Raw genomic sequence first — 19,529 nt, 5'->3', positions numbered from 1 at the left:
ATTGACTTCTTGTTGCGTTTCCATTACCCCTAGAAATCAAATCTCAAATATCGCTGAAACATTTTTCATTTTTTCAGATGTACTGCAAAAGTGCAATGGAAACACTTCAGATCACGCAGGGGTTCACCAGGGCTGCCTTAACCTAATGGTAGGCCCAGGGACTGAGAGGTTTTGTAGGCCCTACTCCATCGTACCAATCTAAATCACAAAATGCATCAGTTTCTTTCACGACATACAACTATGAGTTTTGCTTCTTTAGCCAGAAAACACCAGCATACTTTTACTAATTAACTTACAGAAACACAAAAGGCACTTTGTATAACAGCAATACATAAGATAGATAAGATGCTGATTATTTAAAACCAAGATGGGTGAAAGTTTGTAAAACACCATCCGAACCAAATGAGCTTCTTCTGGCTTTGGTGGGCCCTGACTGCATAAACACACAGACACACACCTGCACACACACACTCAGCACTATGGATAGTAAGATAGCCTTTAATGCTGGGTTCCACAAGATAAAACTGACAAAGGGCCGAGCATTGTCTCTTTAGAAGTGCCTCGTCTGGTCTTTTTTGCAGATAATGCCCTGGTTATTATGTCCTTGAAATCCAAATCATGAAGGATGTCGTCCATTGAGCTCTTTTCCTCTCCCGTTATGTCTACCTGCTGCGCGAGTCCCGCCTCGTCTTCTGCCACAGGTGAGTGATGTTTTTGTGGGTCCACCATCATCCATGGCAGGTCGTTTAAAGAATCCTGTGAGCTTTGGGATGCTCTTCAGTAACTCCTTTTCCCTAGATTCTTTCTCGCGAACCACTTTTTTTTTTTTTTTTTTTTTCATGTGCACCACTCTCAAATTTGTTTTTCCCCGTCATTTTCCAACCGTCACTCAAGATGTAGTACACATAGTAACAGTAACCAAAGGGAGCGGGGACTGCGGGGTGGGTCTTAGTGAAGGGTTCATTTGGATCAATCAGCAGCCACAGTGTGCGTATTTGTAATTGACAGAAAACCTGACAAGTAACAAAACAATGCGACTTTGCCAGCTCATCGATAGGCCCCTGTATTGGTATGCCCCTGGGCTTCAGCCCAGGTAAGCCCATGCATTAAAGCCACCTAGGCAATAAGGTGTGCAACCTGGTGCATTAAGGTGCAGTAATTTGTACAATAAGGTTTAATAAGGTGCGGTAAAGTGCAGTAAGGTGCAGAGAATTGTCAGGCTACAGTCCTTGTTTCTTTTTTGTGCTAAGAAGACAGGTGAGGCAGAGTCTCTGTGTGATTGGTGGGTTGTAGTCTGGTGGACAAAGCTGTTCAACAGTCGGGTGGAGCTGGAGGCTCTGGTACCTCTTCCCCGAGGGAAGGGAAAAGGGGATGTAAGGGGTGGGAACTGGCAATGTGTTCACTAAGCAGTGCCGTGTCCTTCAGCACCACACAGTGATGCAGCCAGTGAAGACAGTCGGTGGTCCTCTGGTAAAATGAGCACATGGTCTGGGATGGGATTTGGCTCTTTTCAGTTTGTGGAGAAAGTAGAGGCATAATAAGTTAATCATTATTGAGGGGAATCTCGTCACATGTTAATGCTAATGCTAACCTCTAGGTAATACAAAACGTAGTTGTGTGTTTCAGGGGTAAACAAGCAGAGGTTGCATTTGCTATGTTATCCTCCACAGTGGTTCCCTTAATAAAAACAGACTCTCTGTATTCGGGCGAGGAAAAGTCATCATTCAAATCTTGCACATGTCAATTCAAGACACTGTTATAGGCGCTAATGATTTGTATGTCATCCATTTTTCTTTCGTGTAGACGCTACGCGAAAGTAAACCCTGAAAACAACACAGTGTTTTCTAGCAGAAAAAAAGGTTTGAACAAAAAAGAAGAGACATTGGAGAAGTCAAATGTTATTTTTTGATGCTTTGTTTTTTTTTTAATGACATAGGATAAAATGGAATACAATTACATTAAACAGAAGGAAATACAATTAAATGGAATAATAATGGTAATAATAATAGTAATAATAATAGTAGTAGTAGCAATAATAATAATAATAATAACAATAATAATAATAATAATAATAATAAAGAAGAAGAAGAATGATAATAATATATGTAGGGAACTCCTGCTCCATTGGTCTGTGTTTTGTAGAAACCACTAGAACAGAAGGTCTCCTCGTGTGTCTGATCTGGGAACTGAAGATCAGAAGAACCAGCTGGTTTTGTGTTTAGGCTTCATTAGATGCTCTTTGAAAGAAGCCACAATCACTTTGTCAATTAGTGGTCGCTCCAGATCCATGAAAAACACAATAGCGTCTGCAGACTTCCACTTTTTGAGCAGGTCCTCCCAAACGGCCTTGTCGAGCTTCATGAACCTTTTTGTGGGGATGTTAATATTCTCACGCTGGAATTCAGCCCAGATTTTCATGTACAGTCTGCAACGGATGGGCTCAAACTGGTCGAAATCATATGGTATTTTTGCTTTTGCAAAGGCCCTTAAAACCAGGCACTCAACAAAAGTGCTGACACACGTTTTGCACCTTTCTTGCTCGTCTGTTGAGGACTCGTTAAATTTTGGCTCAGACCGAACAGTGTTGTCCTCAACTACTGGGATCTCCAGAGAGGAGGGCTCCTTCTGCTTAAAGTCTGGGCCAGGTGTCTCTTTTGGTGATTGGTGACGTTCAGTGACTTCCATGGTGGGTGTCTCTGGTGAGAAGCGGGCAGGGGTAGCGTCTGGAGATGTTACTGTGGTTGATGCCTCTCCAGCACATGGTCTCACAAACAAGCTTCTAAACGTGCTACCCAGTTTTTTCAGAGACCATCTCTTTCTTGGAGTTGTCGCTGGTGTAGGTGTCTCCTCCACATCCTGGACTTTTTCGCCCTCAGCTATTGAAATTTGCAGAGAGGAGGGTTTCATCTGCTCTAAGTCTTGGGCTCGTTTCTCTTTCGGTGACTGGTGACGTTTGGTCACTTCCATGGTGGGGGTCTCTGGTGAGAGGCGGGCAGAGGTAACGTCTGGTGACTGCGTTGATGCCTCTCCAGCACGTGGTTTCACAAACAAGCCTCTAAATGCGTTACCCACTCTTTTCAGAGACCATCTCTTTCTTGGACGTTTGGCTGGAACATGTGTCTCCAGATCCTGAACTTCTTCAACCATGGACTGAGCAATGCTGTCCTCAACTACTCTGTCCAGAGAGGAGGTCTCCAGCTGCTCAAAGTCTTGGGCTGGTTTGTTTTTCGTTGACTGGCGTTGAGGTGCAGGGATCTCCACGGTGGTGGACTCTGGTGAGAGCTGGGCAGATGGTTTTACACACAAGCGTCTACATTTAGTTCCTTTACGAGTCAATTTCTTTTTGGACTTCAGACCTGTTGCTTTCAGACCCTGAACTTCTTCAGCCTCAGACTGAGCAGTGCTGTCCTCAACCTCTCTGTCCAGAGAGGAGGTTTCCAGCTGCTCAAAGTCTTGGGCTGGTTTGACTTCAGGATCTAGGAGCACCACAGCCATGGCCTCTGAAAATTGCTCATCAGGAACAGTGACCACCACAGTAGTGACCTGCTGCTGAGACCCAACTCTATCTGTAGAGGCAGCTTTTGATGACTTCATAGAGGGTGATCTGACTACAGCAGGTCGCACCTTGAAAATCCTTTTAGCACAGAAGCCCTTAGTCTTGAATTTCAAAGACAGTTTCTTCTTGGACTCTGGGCAAACAATTGAAGCCTGGCTCACTGCGATTCTCTTGGTCTCTTCTTCAGACTCAGCGTTTTCATCTTCCACTACTATGATCTCCAGGGAGGAGGGTTCCTGGTGTCCATATTCTGGAGGTGTTCTGTCGTCTGGTATGTGATGTTCAGGTACAACCACCCTCACCGCAGAGCCTGTCTGAAACTGCTGCTCAGGTACAACCAGCACCACAGCAGCAACATCTGAAAGCTGCTGCTCAGGCACAATGACCTTCACAGAGTTCAGCTGTGGGACGTCTGGTGACTGCATTGATGCCACTGTGACTCCAGCACGAGGCTGTCTGAATAAAGGTTTCACAAAGAACCCTTGAATTATGCCCCCCATTCTCTTCAGGGACAGTTTGCATGTCCTGGATTTAGGAGTCTGGACCTCTTCATCTCCAGGCTGAGTGACGTCATCCTCATCTACTTCAGCCTTGAGAGAAGACCAGTCTGGGACTGCTTCTCCTTGGATCTCCTCTCTGTCTGTGTCAGTTTCTGGTGTTTTGCTCTTGCAGCTCTCCTTGTCTCCTATGGAGGCTGTCTCCTGGATGTATGCATCAAATGATTGAATGCCACTTTTAGTTTGTGTAGATTCCAGATCTTCTGTCTTTTTGTCAGTGTCTTCATCTTCCAGGGGGGTGGCCATACTTTTCTTCTTTTTCTTCTTATTTGTTCGAGGTTTGTGTGTCATCATCCCAATAAATTCTTCCAACATCTTGCTGATGTAACGAACCATACGTCTAATTCTTCTTTTGGGAGTGACGTGTCGTTGTACTTCCTGCTCTTCAGTGTCCTCGCCAGCAAAGAGGATAGAGTTGACGCTTTCAGCTACGTCTTGGGCAATTAAGCTGGTCAACACCTCTGAGCTCTCAGAGCGGACCTCTTCTTTAATGTCCAGGACTTGAGCAAAGGTCTGAGGAAGGGTGTCACCCACGCTGATCAAGACAGCTTCCTCAGAAATATGACGCCTTTGATTGATTTTCTCCAGGATGAATTTGGAAATTAGCGTGATCAAGTCTGTGAGGAGCTGTGCCAGCATAGAACTGGTAACATCGTCTGGTTTACCTAATCTCAAATATGCCCACTGATCTGGTGTGATGCCGTTGAAAAAGGATTCAATCAGTGGACGAACCATGTCCACAGTGATCTGTGGGACGTTGTGAGCAATGCTGTCCTCAACTACTCTGTCCAGAGAGGAGGTCTCCAGCTGCTCAAAGTCTTGGGCTGGTTTGTTTTTTGGTGACTGGTAATGAGGTGCAGGGATCTCCACAGTGGTGGCCTCTGGTGAGAGCTGAGCAGGTGGTTTCACACAAAAGCCTCTACATATGGTTCCTTTATGAGTCAATTTCTTTGTGGACTTTGGACCTGTAGCTTTCAGACCCTGAACTTCGTCAGCCTCAGACTGAGCAGTGCTGTCCACAACCTCTCTGTCCAGAGAGGAGGTTTCCAGCTGCTCAAAGTCTTGGGCTGGTTTGACTTCAGGATCTAAGAGCACCACAGCCATGGCCTCTGAAAATTGCTCATCGGGAACAGTGACCACCACAGTCGTGACCTGCTGCTGAGACCCAACTCTATCTGTAGAGGCAGCTTTTGATGATTTCATAGAGGGTGATCTGACTACAGCAGGTCGCACCTTGAATATCCTATTAACACAAAAGCCCTTAGTCTTGAATTTCAAAGACAGTTTCTTCTTGGACTCTGGGCAAACAATTGAAGCCTGGCTCACTGCGAAGCTCTTGGTCTCTTCGTCAGACTCAGCGTTTTCATCTTCCACGGCTATGATCTCCAAGGAGGAGGGTTCCTGGTGTCCACATTCTGGAGGTGTTTTGTCGTCTGGTATGTGATGTTCAGGTACAACCACCCTCACAGCAGAGCCTGTCTGAAACTGCTGCTCAGGTACAACCAGCACCACAGCAGCAACATCTGAAAGCTGCTGCTCAGGCACAATGACCTTCACAGAGTTCAGCTGTGGGACATCTGGTGACTGCGTTGATGCCACTGTGATTCCAGCACGAGGCTTTCTGAATAAAGGTTTCACAAAGAACCCTTGAATTATGCCCCCCATTCTCTTCAGGGACAGTTTGCATGTCCTGGATTGAGGAGTCTGGACCTCTTCATCTCCAGGCTGAGCAGCTTCATCCTCATCTACTTCAGCCTTGAGAGAAGACCAGTCTGGGACTGCTTCTCCTTGGATCTCCTCTCTGTCTGTGTCGGTTTCTGGTGTATTAGTCTTACAGCTCTCCTTGTCTCCTATGGAGGCTGTCTCTTGGGTGTATGTGTCAAATGACTGAATGTCACTTTTAGTTTTTCTAGACTCCACATCTTCTGGTTTGTCTTTCGGTAACTGGTGTTGAGGTACTGGGATCTCCACAGTGGTGGCCTCTGGTGAGAGCTGGGCAAGTGGTTTCACACACAAGCCTCTACATATGGTTCCAACTTCTTTCCGAGACAATTTCTTCTTCGACTTTGGACCTGTTTCTTTCAGAACCTGAACCTCTTCAGCCTCAGACTGAGCAGTGCTGTCCTCAACTACTCTGTCCAGAGAGGAGGTTTCCAGCTGCTCAAAGTCTTGGGCTGGTTTGACTTCAGGATCTAGGAGCACCACAGCCATGGCCTCTGAAAATTGCTCATCAGGAACAGTGACCACCACAGTAGTGACCTGCTGCTGAGACCCAACTCTATCTGTAGAGGCAACTTTTGATGATTTCATAGAGGGTGATCTGACTACAGCAGGTCGCACCTTGAAAATCCTTTTAGCACAGAAGCCCTTAGTCTTGAATTTCAAAGACAGTTTCTTCTTGGACTCTGGGCAAACAATTGAAGCCTGGCTCACTGCGAAGCTCTTGGTCTCTTCGTCAGACTGAGCATTTTCATCTTCCACGACTATGATCTCCAGGGAGGAGGGTTCCTGGTGTCCACATTCTGGAGGTGTTCCGTCGTCTGGTATGTGATGTTCAGGTACAACCACCCTCACAGCAGAGCCTGTCTGAAACTGCTGCTCAGGTACAACCAGCACCACAGCAGCAACATCTGAAAGCTGCTGCTCAGGCACAGTGACCTTCACAGAGTTCAGCTGTGGGACATCTGGTGACTGCATTGATGCCACTGTGACTCCAGCACGAGGCTTTCTGAATAAAGGTTTCACAAAGAACCCTTGAATTATGCCCCCCATTCTCTTCAGGGACAGTTTGCATGTCCTGGATTTAGGAGTCTGGACCTCTTCATCTCCAGGCTGAGCAGCTTCATTCTCATCTACTTCAGCCTTGAGAGAAGATGAGTCTGGGACTGCTTCTCCTTGGATCTCCTCTCTGTCTGTGTCAGTTTCTGGTGTTTTAATCTTACAGCTCTCCTTGTCTCCTATGGAGGCTGTCTCCTGGGTGTATGTGTACAATGATTGAGTGCTGCTTTTAGTTTTTGTAGACCCCAGATCTTCTGACTTTTTGTCAACGTCTTCTAGTGGGGAGACCACACTTTTCTTCTCTTTCTTCTGATTTTTTCTGGGTTTGTGCCTCATCTTTGCAATAAATTCTTCCAACATCTTGCTGATGTAGCGAACCATACGTCTAATTGTTCTTTTGGGAGTGACATGTCGTACTTCCTGCTCTTCAATGTCCACGCCAGCATAGAGGATGGAGTTGATGCTCTCAGCCACGTCTTGGGCAATTAAGCTGGTCAACACCTCTGAGCTCTCAGAGCGGACCTCTTCTTTAATGTCCAGGACTTGAGCAAAGGTCTGAGGAAGTGTGTCGCCCACGCTGGTCAAGACAGCTTCCTCAGAAATATGACGCCTATCTTTGATTTTCTCCAGCAAGGAACTGGAAATTAGCTCTATCAAGTCTGACAGCAGCTGTGCCAGCATAGAACTGGTAACATCGTCTGGTTTACCTAAACTCAAACATGCCCACTGATCTGGTGTGATGTTCCTGAAAAAGGATTCGATCAGCGGATAAACTGTGTCCACAGTGATCTGTGCGATCACCTCTGTCTGGGAATAGTTTCCTCTGTCCATTGGACTTGTTGTTGGTGTCTTATTACGATACATAATCTTGAGTGTAGGTTGACGGGTTTGAAAGCGTTGCTTTTTTAGCGAAGATCAAGCGATTTAACTATCTAACTCTTCTCTCTGATAAATCTCTGATGAATCTCTAATGAATCTCTAATGAATCTGATGAATCTCTGATGAATCTCTGATGAATCTCTAGTGAATCTCTAGTGAATCTCTCGTGAATCTCTCGTGAATCTCTCGTGAATCTCTCGTGAATCTCGGATGACTCTTTGATGAATCGGCTCCTATTTAAGGTCTCTGTGAGGTGACACTGAGATCAAAGGCACAGTGCCTTTGATCTCAAAGGAACTGTGCCTTTGATCTCCGCTAATTGTGGGCGGGGCTTAGGAGATTCTATCCCATCTTGTGACATCATCACAACAACATCATTACAACAACTTGCGTGACGTAATCACCATGGCAACACAGAGACTCTGTGACATCATCACCATGGCAACACAGGGCCATGTGATCGCTCCGGTGAGGTCAGGATTCAAGATTCAAGATGGCTGATTCTACTGTCTTAATGAAAGTCCATAATTATGGTACTATCCAACTATTAAAAATTATTTATGCATTATATGAAATGTATGTATGAAAAATCTAAGTGAACAAAATGCAAAGGAAAAAGACAAAATAAAACAGATACAACATCGACATTCTGAGAAAAAATAGATAAATTAGCTTATATACAACAGTGAAATAAGGGGCAATTTGATGCAGTAAGGTGCAGCAAGGTGGAGTAATTTGAATTAGGGTGCAGTAAAGTGCAGTAAGGTGCAATTAGCTGCAGTAATGTGTGCAATAAGGTGTAATAAGTTGAAATAAGGTGCAATAAGGTGCAGTACCGTGTAATAACGTACAGTAATGTGTGTAATAAGGTGCAGTAATGTGCATTAAGCAGGGCTGCCTTAACCTAATGGTAGGCCCTGGGACTGAGAGGTTTTGTAGGCCCTACTCCATCGTACCAATCTACATCACAAAATGCATCAGTTTCTTTCATGACATACAACTGCGAGTTTTGCTTCTTTTGCCAGAAAACACCAGCATACTTTTACTAATTAACTTACAGAAACACAAAAGGCACGTTGTATAACAGCAATACATAAGATAGATAAGATGCTGATTATTTAAAACCAAGATGGGTGAAAGTTTGTAAAACACCATCCGAACAGAATGAGCTTCTTCTGGCTTTGGTGGGCCCTGACTGCATAAACACACACACCTGCACACACACACCTGCACATACACTTGCACACACACACTCAGCACTATGGATAGTAAGATAGCCTTTAATGCTGGGTTCCACAAGATAAAACTGACTGATATCTAAACATTTCAACATTCTTCATCAAACAATTAGCCATCCACAACAACTGAAAACCTGCAGAGGCTAGCAAAGGGCCGAGCATTGTCATTTTAGAAGTGCTTCGTCTGGTCTTCTTTGGTCATTATGTCCTTGAAATCCAAATCATGAAGGATGTCGTGCTCAATGGACGCAAGTGTGAGGTTACTGATTCTCTCTTGTTGCATGCTTGATCTGAGTCACTTTACGGTTGAAATGTGTTCTTGAGAATAATGTTCTCTGGTGTTTATGCACTCCGATGCACAAAAGTCGGCACTTTTATTTTGACACGCCTTGGCCCCATTTTTGCCCAGAAAGCGCGCGCCTGCCGGTCAATATTGTTTCCCCAGAGGCCCGAGTCACTGCTTGTTGCCTCCTCTTCCTCCTTCCCCTCCTCCTCCATCTTCTCCTCCTCACCCTCTTCCTCATCCTCTGCTCCTCTTCTCTTTTTCTCTCCCGTTATGTCTACCTGCTGCATGAGTCCCGCCTCGTCTTCTGCCTCAGGTGAGTGAGATACTGATGTTTTTGTGGGTCCACCATCATCCGTGGCAGGTCGTTTAACAAATCCTGTGAGCTTTGGGATGCTCTTCAGTAACTCCTTTTCCCTAGATTCTTTCCTGCGACCCATTTTTTTTTTTTTTTTATGCGCACCACTCTCAAATTAGTTTTTCCCCGTCATTTTCCAACTGTCACTCAAGGTGTGGTACACATAGTAACAATAACCAAAGGGAGCGGGGGCTGCGGGGTGGGTCTTCGTGAAGGGTTCATTTGGATCAATCAGCAGCCACAATGTGCGTATTTGTAATTGACAGAAAACCTGACAAGTAACAAAACAATGCGACTTTGCCAGCTCATCGATAGGCCCCTGAACTTGGTATGCCCCTGGGCTTCAGCCCAGGTAAGCCCATGCATTAAAGCGGCCTAGGGGTTCACGTGTCCATGTTCCTCAAAGTGAAGTCTCATGTGACGTGAATTTAAGAGAATTATGGGATCTCGTGAGACGAGACTTTACTAGAAAGCGTTTCTGATAAGCATAAAGTGTATTTCACTGAAATTTCGGAAATATCGCTTTTATTTTGCCAAAAACTAATGGAAGTGTGATGGCTGCTAATATTACACCCATTAGTTGCCTCTGATTGGATTCTGCATAAGGTGAAAGGTTGAACTTTACGACAGGACTACAGACTGCAACTGAAATTAACTTCTACTTCATTTGATTTGTAACCGCCCACATACAACTCAATTAACAGCGAACATATTGGTTTAACAGAGAGCTGAAATGAGTGCGACTTCCAGATGCTGTTCCAATAATAGGAAAAGCTCAACCATTGACTTGCGTAAACATATAATAAAGTCTTGAAACAAAAGGTTTTTTATAAAAAAATTTTAAATATCACAAAGCAAGTAGAGCCAGTAAGTGAGTCGAAGAGTCACGGCTAGTTCAGACTAGATGTGAGCAGGGAGAAGTGAACACTATAGGAGGGTTTAGACAGAGAGCGTAACACAGGATTAACACGTACTTAATACCAAATACCATAAAGCCATATTGTTGTTAACAAGCAAAATGAATTCACGAAAAGCTGACTAAGCAGTGCTAAGCAGAGTGTCTGAAGAGATTCTTGTGTTTCAATTAATGAACTGTCTCTGGAAGAGTCAAATACAATGTAGGAAGCCCAAGAAACATTTCTGATGCTCCAGATACAAAAAGAAACTTTACAGGAAGGAAGGACTACAATTTAGAGTGCCTAATGGTGAGGATGGATGCTAACTGCTATTTGTTTGATTGGAGAGTGTAGAAAGGAAGACAGACGTGTGGACAATGTTGGTGTAGTTAGCCCAGACTGCCACAAGGGGGAGACAAAGGTTTGGAAACAGTAGCTTTAAGGGAGGAAAGTTGTGGATTCATCCCATCTCAGCATTTTAAGAATAATCACCCATTTGATCTACTGACCTGACCAGCTGATCCTTTTTGTACAACTCAAGAGGGTTTGGCTTGTAAGCGTCCATGAGGTCAGTAATGGCAACAATCCCCATTGCCCCAAAGGGAAGTTTGACCATGAGGCCAGACTTCATCTGATTATTAGTGACCATTCCCAAAGTGGTGGTGCCTTCCTCTAGTTTATGGACACCTAGGAACCAAATGAAAACCAGCTCTTCGATTAACTGCTTTCTGTGAAATATTACAGAAGTTGGCGACGCAAAAGTGACATAATAACACTACACAGTCTGAGCTGCTCTTACCTGTGAGCGAGAGCGCAAGTCTATGAGGCTTGGAGCTCACGTCTACCACTTTAGCACGGACTGCTTGGCCCAGCTTGAACAGCTTCTCTGGGTGGTTGGCATCCTGAAAAAGAGGTTTATATCATCTTATTTCATCTTCAGATTTAGTCTTTACCTTTGTATTTTGATGCGTGAAAAAAAATAAAACAAAAAAAAAACATAGCAAGTGTATGAGCTTACTTTAGGATCCGTGATCATGGCCAGCAGTTCAACCGTCCCGGTGACACAAGGATCAGTGGTAACCTCCAAATACTTCCTATCTGGATTAAACTGCAGACAGAAACACAAAATAACTGAACAACTAAACTGTAGAGAGACTGGATGGTAATTTTGAATCCTGGTGTCTACAACATGAATATTACTTTTTTCGTGATGTGCTCAAGAAAACAGTAAAATCAACACCATCTTCAAAGCTTACCTTTGATACAAAGCATGTAAGTTCTTGCCCGACCTCATATTTGCTCAGTTTTTCTTTCACTGTAACTGGTTTGAAATCTACACTCTGATCCAGTTTGCTACAGGGAGAAAAAAGAAAGAAGAAATATATATTAATAAGTTCACTTCCCAGTTTAATCACTGTGCTGTGTTTTAATAAAATAAAAGAATGCAGATATAGTGCAGTATATCGAGATAATGATGCCAGTACAATGTATAATAAACTGTACTGTACTGTACCTGGGTATTAGAGTGAGCTCAGACACAGTGTATCTGAATCTGGGATGAGAGAAAGGCAGGAATCTGAAAGAAAAACAAAGTACTAATCAAATAATCTAATTAAAAGTGTTCATTTGTCCGTTTATGTAATAACAATGACCACTGGAGGATGTCAGTCTCTATAGACCTACATGTTAAACAGCAACTCTACAGCAGAAATAAACATCTTTACAGCCTGGTACAAGAACTAGTCTCCGTAGCTAGTTTGTGAATTTCGATATACTGTACGTTGCCTATGTAAATGCTGTATATCGTCCTTACGAATAATTAAGGGAATGGCTACTTTGAGTGACAGGTGGGTGCCTTTACAACACACCAGCAGTCTGCCTAGGGGACTTTAACATTACAAAGTACGTAAACTTTGGACTTGTGTTCTCGGTAGTGAACTTGATGACACCTGAGAGAGTCACACTGGGATACCTGGTTGTCTCAAGTCCAGACAAGTTACCTCCTGAAGTATTCTCGATAAAAGAATACATGCAGGAGTTTGGGTCGTACTTTGAACAGGAACAAATCCAGACAAAAACACATACTGAGAAAAGCACAAGGCTGCACTTGTGCTCCACCTCTTGTCCCAGTTTTGAATTAGCCACGAGTAAGGCAAAGTCAGGCACTGAGAAAATGGAGATGGCCAAAGTCATCACACTGTGCTTCAAAACATTATTCAGGAACAGGTGATAAAGCTACAGGTGATGTCATCTAGTGTTTGTCTATCTTTATACTAGAGATGGACCGACATGGATATTTTAGGGCTGATACCGTTTTTTTTTTTGTTTTTGTTTTTTACATGAGGCTTGACCGATGGCCAATACGTGCTGATGATATTTGGAGCCGATACTTATTTTTCTCCCTCCATTTACATGATAAAAATGACATAATAAAAACACATGTTATGGTCTTATGCATACAAAACGAACAGTAAGCAGAGGTAGAGCACAAGCATTTTCCAGCTGCACGTACTCTGCTAATGGGGGAGGGGCAATGTATGGGCTGCACGGGTCTTCAGTGTACCCACATATGGGCTGATATATTGGCTAGCCGATACATCGGTCGATCTCTACTTTATACACAGTCAGTGGTCTGTTCAAACACGTTAAATGAAGGACAAAAACAACGTTTACCTGTGACTGGAGACGTCTCTTCCTCCGATCACCCTAGCAGTGACCTCGCTGCCAACCTTCACTGTAGACGTCGGGAAGGATCCCAGGCACACTTCTGCAGCCTCCAACACCTCAGATACGTGCACGCTGCCCGTGCTCCCATCTTCTAGTACAACCTGGATGCAGGTCGGCTTCACGGTCCGTACTTTGCCGCGTAGGATTTCACCAAAGCAGTGGCCCTTGGACCCCGTCAGGTTCTCTGAGGTGGTGCGCTGTCGTTTTGATGCACTGCGGTCCCAAGACACCAAGGGGAGCCCTTGAAGCTCTTTGCAACTTGGCTCTATAACTTCAACTGCCAAAGGCATGCCCGGCTTCAGCTTCATCGGAAAGATCTCATTTAGGTGGCTGGTAACTTGGATCACTGTCAGTTGCGCCGTATCATCCAGTGAGATGACAGCAAACTCTTTGTCTACGTACTGTACCATCGCTGTGTAATTCGATCCTTCAGTCAGCTAGGGGGAAAAAAAAAACAAAAAAAACACAACAATTACAGGGGTGAATACTTACAAACAAGGATGTTATATCCCCAAAATTACTTAAAACACATAGCACATAAAGACACATAACACTCACTGATTTCTTTTTCCCCACCAGCTTGGAGAGGAGGGAAACATGGACACAGGCAGAGAAGATGTCAACATGAAGGATGACCGCAGTTACTTTCTGTCCTGCAGTGAGGTTGACGCCTGAGGATGCACCACAAATTGGTTTATATTTGCTGATGAGAACTCAAGACAATACAAGAGACCTGCTGATTTCACTTGTTCATGGAACCATAGAGCTACAAACAGCGATTGTTAACAGACTAAATACTGGTGTGAAAACACACTAAAATACACAAGCTTTCATAATAACATCCTTTAAGTCTTACAATATTTTGTATGAGTCTTACCCATTATTTGGTGCTCAGTGGCTTGAATGGTGGCACCGACCATGTCATCAGACTTAAATGTGGCCCCGTCGTCCTTCACAGTATCCACAGTCAGCATCAGCTTCTGACCAACAGTCAGAGCAGCCAACTGCTGGCGCAGTTCATCACTATCTACAAGTAAAGAAGCAAGAGCCACTGAATACAACAGATCTTATGTTACACATGTTCTGCAAAACGTTATATCTGTTACTGTTTTATGAATATGGTCCCAGACAGTCTGCAATTCAGACATACCTCTCAGAGCCAACATTTCAAACACAGCTCTTCTCTCCTGCAGACCATTGATGAGTCTGGTCTGAACGTTGCTCTCTGCAGAAATGACCTCAGAAATCTTCAGTGTGACCAAGAATCGCCGCTTCTCTTCATCCAGGTTGGTGACTTTAGCCAGGACTGTCTGGCCCAGCTGGAAAGCAGCCGTCGTATCACTGATGAACTTGTCCGTCATGGCCTTTAAAAAGCAAAGGATAGTTTTATTATAAAAAAAAAATGGAGGCTGTTCAAGATTTTCTGGTTATAACAGATAGCCCTTTACTCACAGATTTGGGTGCCAGACCAAAAAGGCCGTATGGGAACTCTACGAAGACGCCATACGACATGATGTTCTTGATCCAGCCGACCAGCTGAAGTCCAACTGTGATCTCGGAGAAATCTTTGGCGACCACTCCTTCTTCCAGCGACCATCTCACAGTTGGTTTCTTGGTGAGAGTCTTAAAAAAGAAGTAGCTAAGGAAAGAAACTTTCCTGCTTTTGGAGATGTGTACATTCACTGATTATTTCAAACTGTATACACTGAATGAAGCAAAGTTGCAAAATAAACAGGATACAAAAATCTGCTTGTTGTTGTTGAAGCACATAAGGTTTGAGATGACGTCTCCTTCCTGCAGGCTCTCCCACAGCATAGAGCAGTTAGATATGTGATCAGACAGGTGCACCGTGGGTAGCACAGCACGGATCTCATCGGGGAGGATGGCCACATCTAGACCATTCACCGACTTCTTCAGCACCTTTGCCTCCAGACTCTACATTTAACAGAAAATACAGATAAAAGATGAGCAAAATCTGATCCACAGAGATAAAGAAATAAACCCACCCTCAGAGACTTCAACTTACCTTCCCCACCTCACACTCATACTGAGGCTTGGCAGCTTCCTCAATCTCTCCCTCCAGCGCTGCCTTGAATGACAGAATCATCTTTGCCTTCTCAGGATTACACTGAAGAACTTTAGTCTTTAATACCTAGATCATCAAACAAAACAACAAAATCAGACACCAAGCCAAAGAATTGGTCCAACACATCAACAACGTATTCTATCCATCCATGCTGTTTGATCTCCTCACCTGTCCAACGTAGAAGACCTCCTCCGGATTGAGGACGGGCTCATAGCTGAGTTCGTTGAGCGGCACCAGACCCTTGACGTGGTTGTAGAAACGAACAATGCAGCCAAAATTTTTGACACATACGATGGTCCCGTGGGACACCCGGCCAGGTCGGGCATCAGAGTAGCTGAGGATCAGAGGCAGGGAGCTTTCAACCAGGGCCTTCTTTCTGGTCAGGTACAGCTTCTTATTCTCCGCGTCTACTGTCAGCACCTGAAGGCACATGTTCAATAAATACAACAAACATGAAAGGTAATATATATATATATATATATATATATAGTTTAATTGAATAACGTAGATTTCATTCCAATTATTTTTTCAGTTGCTTTAAAACAAAGTACAGACGAGGACTGACCCGACATTTGACTTTCATGCCCTCAGTGTACTTCTTCTCTGGGTTCTTGAGCACGATGTCAGAAAGGTGTGTTCGGGGCACCAGACCTTTAATGTGGTCAGAGATATGCACCACCATCCCATGACTCAGCAGGACTGACACAGTCCCCTTAGAGGAAGAGACACATGAAGGTATGTGAGACAGTCAACTTAATTTTCGCTTTCAGGTTCACTTCACAGGCCTCTGCTCTTGAGTTTTTAAGACAAATATATTTTGATATATTGCCAATATTAAACAATGTAAACCTCCTCTACATCTGTGTCTAACTTCAGCAGCTATAGTCCCACTATGCAGACAAAATAAAACTTTACTACCTAAACCTTTACCAGTGTGTGTCCATTTATGGTTTGCTACATAAATGAATCTAAGTTGTAAGGCAACCAAAGAGTGACAACAAAACTTTGGCCAAGAAATAGTGCTGCACATTATTTTTAAATATTGGTCTTTGTACACATTAAACAATGAACATATGATGTGTTAATTAAAACATCCTATACTTTTGCTAATCTGAAAGTCAAGAAATAACTTGCTATTGCCTAAAGTCAAATAGATTGTTCTTTCGAATTAGATCTACGTCCTATTGATCATTCAAACACATTACAAGGGTTAAATTCATGTCATGTGTTTGACAGTGGTTGGTTGGTGGTTTAGTCTCACCTCTACAACCTGACCTGCCTGAAGATCCTGGTATCTGTAAAAAGGCTTCTTAATGATGCTCCTGAAATTAAGACAATAAAAGGGTGTCAATACAAATAATTATCAGAGCGAGGTCCATGTTTGCCGTGACACAAGACAAATGTTGTAATAATGCAAGTGCTACATACTTTCGTAAACTAACAAAATGGATTTGGTCCATTGGGCTGAAGTTCAGGATCCTGCAGGTGTGTTCGGACATGGCCGACAATCGGTTTTCATTTGCTGTCTCATTAGGCTCCTTCAAGTGGTTCCTCTGTCAAGGATGGACAATAAAATGGTATTGATCCAAAGTTGAGCTACTTACAGACAGAATTTATTATTTTGAATTATCTCCCCATAAAAGCATCACTCACATGTACAAAGGCCAATGTTTTGTCTGGCATCTCCAGCATGGCTCCAGACTGGTGGTGCATAGCGGTCAACTTGCAGTCTTTGACCACCTCACCAATTCGGTCTCCACCAGCAGGGATCGGGTCGAGTGTCATCCCGGGCTGAACGAGGTAGCTGCGTAAACTCAGTCCTACTAGACGGGTGGACGGCTCCACATAGAGCACGCATGCTTGTACCTGGGTGGATGGAGGCGTATAGTAAGAGGGAACATTCTTCCAAGATTTGATACAGATGCATTTTAGGCAAGTGTCTGTTAACAGACAGCTGAAATAAAAGAACAAGTCAGGTCAGTTTTACCTGATCCCCTTCGGTGTAGCCGGCCTGTTCTGGCTCCATGTGCAGAAAATCCACCTGGCCACTGAAGGAGGACAGGAAGTCCAAGAGCAGACCATGTTTGGTCACCTGCAATTCCAACACAAAGGCTTTAAGAGTCATGATAATGACATTGACAGAGCATCACTGAGCAGATCTGGACACAAGGAGATTTTCATATAACAACAGAAGACAGAAGAAAAAGATGTCTACCTTTTTGATGGTAGCTTTAACCAGAAGACCAGGCAGGAGGTTGGTGAGGTTCCAGCCCTGCTTGGGTTCAGCACAGGCCTGGGAAATGGTGGAGGTGTTCACAGAGAGGTGGACCACTCGACCATCGTTCTTTATGTCCTCTACTCGAGAAGTCACGTAATGACCCACCTTCAACTCTGGATACCAAGTGAAAACGCAAATGGTCAGGTGACAAAAATGTGTTAAGTAAAAACTGGAAACAAATGCAAAACCCAGGTGACGGCAACATTTTACTATACAAGTGTATGCCTAGAATTCTTTTTCATACCTTCAGGATTGTTGTATTTGGCCTTTATGGCTTTCATGGACAGGAAGGCTTTGGTTCCACTGATACCAATGTCAACTATGCAGCCATGATCTTCTACACTCTCCACGAAACCACTCAAGACCTAAATCACAGGTAACATTTATAATCATGCAGCTTGATTCATGCTTCAAAAGTGATGACTGCTAGTTAAAGGCTCACCATGCCAGCTTTCAGAGAGCTTGAAGTGAGACTCTTGTTGACCAGCTTTGGATTGACTGACAGCTGAATGCTAAGCAGTCCTCCCTTTGCCACATCCAACCGAGCAACCACACATCTCAGCAGCATGCCAGTGTGGAAGAGGTGTGGCAAGGAGCAGATCTCCTGTGAAGTAAAAGTACAGAAATATTTCTGAAGGTGTAAAGGAATGTGTAAAGGATGCTAAGCCCAATTCACAGAATCCACAATATTCAAATCATTACTACACACATGGCCTACCTCTGCATCTCCTGAATCTAGCTGCTCAGTGAGGAGCTTGGTGTAAGAGTCGCAGATGTTCTTGATGCTGAGGAAGCCTTGCATGCCACAAGGCAGACTGACTGTCACCTCAAAGTCTGTCACCTCCTTCACACAGCCCAGCATCAGCATACCCTCCTTGACATTCTGGGATAAGGAAAACGGACACACGCTTCAGATCTTGATCAAATGTTGAAAAGTGCCTCTGTGTGATATTATTTAACTGAGAAAAATTAATCTATTTTACACTAATTAGAAATCATGTTAGTTATTGACAAATGCATTACCTTGACATGTAGGATTTCCACACATTTGGCTGCTGCGTTGAGTGTCAGACTGACTTTGTTTATTTCATCCGTCTTTTGCCTCTTGCCTTTCTTGGCATCACCTTTGCCAGCCCCCTTTCTTTTCTTATTTTCTGTTTGTTCTTTTGACTGCACAAGAAGAAAGTGTGTTATTTTTTTTCCTCTGATGTCAAATAAATGTCCCCCTAAGTAATACATTAGAGCAAATAAGAAGAATAGATTACACAGTAAATGATCTTTTTATGCAACAGTCATACAAAGTAATTTCCCAATGATCAGACTGTACCTGAAATAGATTGTCCACTTCTGGTCTTTGCGCCACGATTTTACTTTGAGTAGGCTTCTTCGCTGTCCCTCCTCGAGGGAAGTCCTCCTCCATTGATGCCATGTTTGTTGTTGTTTAAGACGTCTAAGAAAATTAAAGCTACTATCAATCGACAGATAACTTCTAAACATAGGTGGTGACTAGATTTGAGTAGATAGTCGGCACAGCTGATTCTTCCTTATAAGTTGTTACTTATAAAGCTACTAATGCAAAAGCACCAAACATATAATTATAGAAACCTGGAAAACCCATCCAAATCTACTGAAAACGATCTGATGTACCTACACGTATACTGAGCTAACGGTGGCACATTGTGGCACTAGTACCTAAAGCTGAATAGAACAAACACGCCTAAGTTAACCACGTGATAGATTACATATCCAGATAGTCTATAACTACATGTACACAAGAATTTAAATATAAAACCAGAGACATTAACATTCCCTTTCATTATATCCCCGGTGTGTAAAACCCAAAACTCACATGTTGTTCAGCAACACGCCATGATCTCAACCCGGAAGAAAAAC

The 19,529-nt window shown here is 43.6% G+C and overlaps 1 protein-coding gene across 2 annotated transcripts in view; it reads right to left on the bottom strand.

Annotated features, from left to right (window-relative positions):
* The window catches only part of pdcd11 (programmed cell death 11), a 23,541-nt gene extending 4,012 nt beyond the window's left edge, over positions 1-19,529 (bottom strand). For both annotated transcript variants that reach the window (XM_047579606.1, XM_047579607.1), the window contains exons 1-25: positions 19,486-19,529; positions 18,964-19,086; positions 18,660-18,806; positions 18,355-18,519; positions 18,079-18,240; positions 17,881-18,001; positions 17,574-17,749; positions 17,346-17,450; positions 17,012-17,224; positions 16,787-16,911; positions 16,620-16,680; positions 15,924-16,070; positions 15,527-15,778; positions 15,299-15,424; positions 15,013-15,207; positions 14,725-14,895; positions 14,423-14,636; positions 14,150-14,299; positions 13,831-13,943; positions 13,219-13,709; positions 12,059-12,121; positions 11,802-11,898; positions 11,564-11,653; positions 11,345-11,447; positions 11,055-11,232 (exon numbers count right to left, since the gene is read on the bottom strand). In XM_047579606.1, the coding sequence (XP_047435562.1) occupies positions 11,055-11,232; positions 11,345-11,447; positions 11,564-11,653; positions 11,802-11,898; positions 12,059-12,121; positions 13,219-13,709; positions 13,831-13,943; positions 14,150-14,299; positions 14,423-14,636; positions 14,725-14,895; positions 15,013-15,207; positions 15,299-15,424; positions 15,527-15,778; positions 15,924-16,070; positions 16,620-16,680; positions 16,787-16,911; positions 17,012-17,224; positions 17,346-17,450; positions 17,574-17,749; positions 17,881-18,001; positions 18,079-18,240; positions 18,355-18,519; positions 18,660-18,806; positions 18,964-19,065 (3,767 nt within the window). In that variant the 5' untranslated portion in view covers positions 19,066-19,086; positions 19,486-19,529. The remainder of the gene's footprint in view (positions 1-11,054; positions 11,233-11,344; positions 11,448-11,563; positions 11,654-11,801; positions 11,899-12,058; positions 12,122-13,218; positions 13,710-13,830; positions 13,944-14,149; positions 14,300-14,422; positions 14,637-14,724; positions 14,896-15,012; positions 15,208-15,298; positions 15,425-15,526; positions 15,779-15,923; positions 16,071-16,619; positions 16,681-16,786; positions 16,912-17,011; positions 17,225-17,345; positions 17,451-17,573; positions 17,750-17,880; positions 18,002-18,078; positions 18,241-18,354; positions 18,520-18,659; positions 18,807-18,963; positions 19,087-19,485) is intronic.

Source organism: Mugil cephalus, chromosome 2 (assembly GCF_022458985.1).
Source record: "Mugil cephalus isolate CIBA_MC_2020 chromosome 2, CIBA_Mcephalus_1.1, whole genome shotgun sequence".
NCBI classification, from domain to species: Eukaryota; Metazoa; Chordata; class Actinopteri; order Mugiliformes; family Mugilidae; genus Mugil; species Mugil cephalus.
The sequence above is the reverse complement of the archived record's forward strand: the minus strand, read 5'-3'. Positions and strand labels throughout refer to the sequence as shown.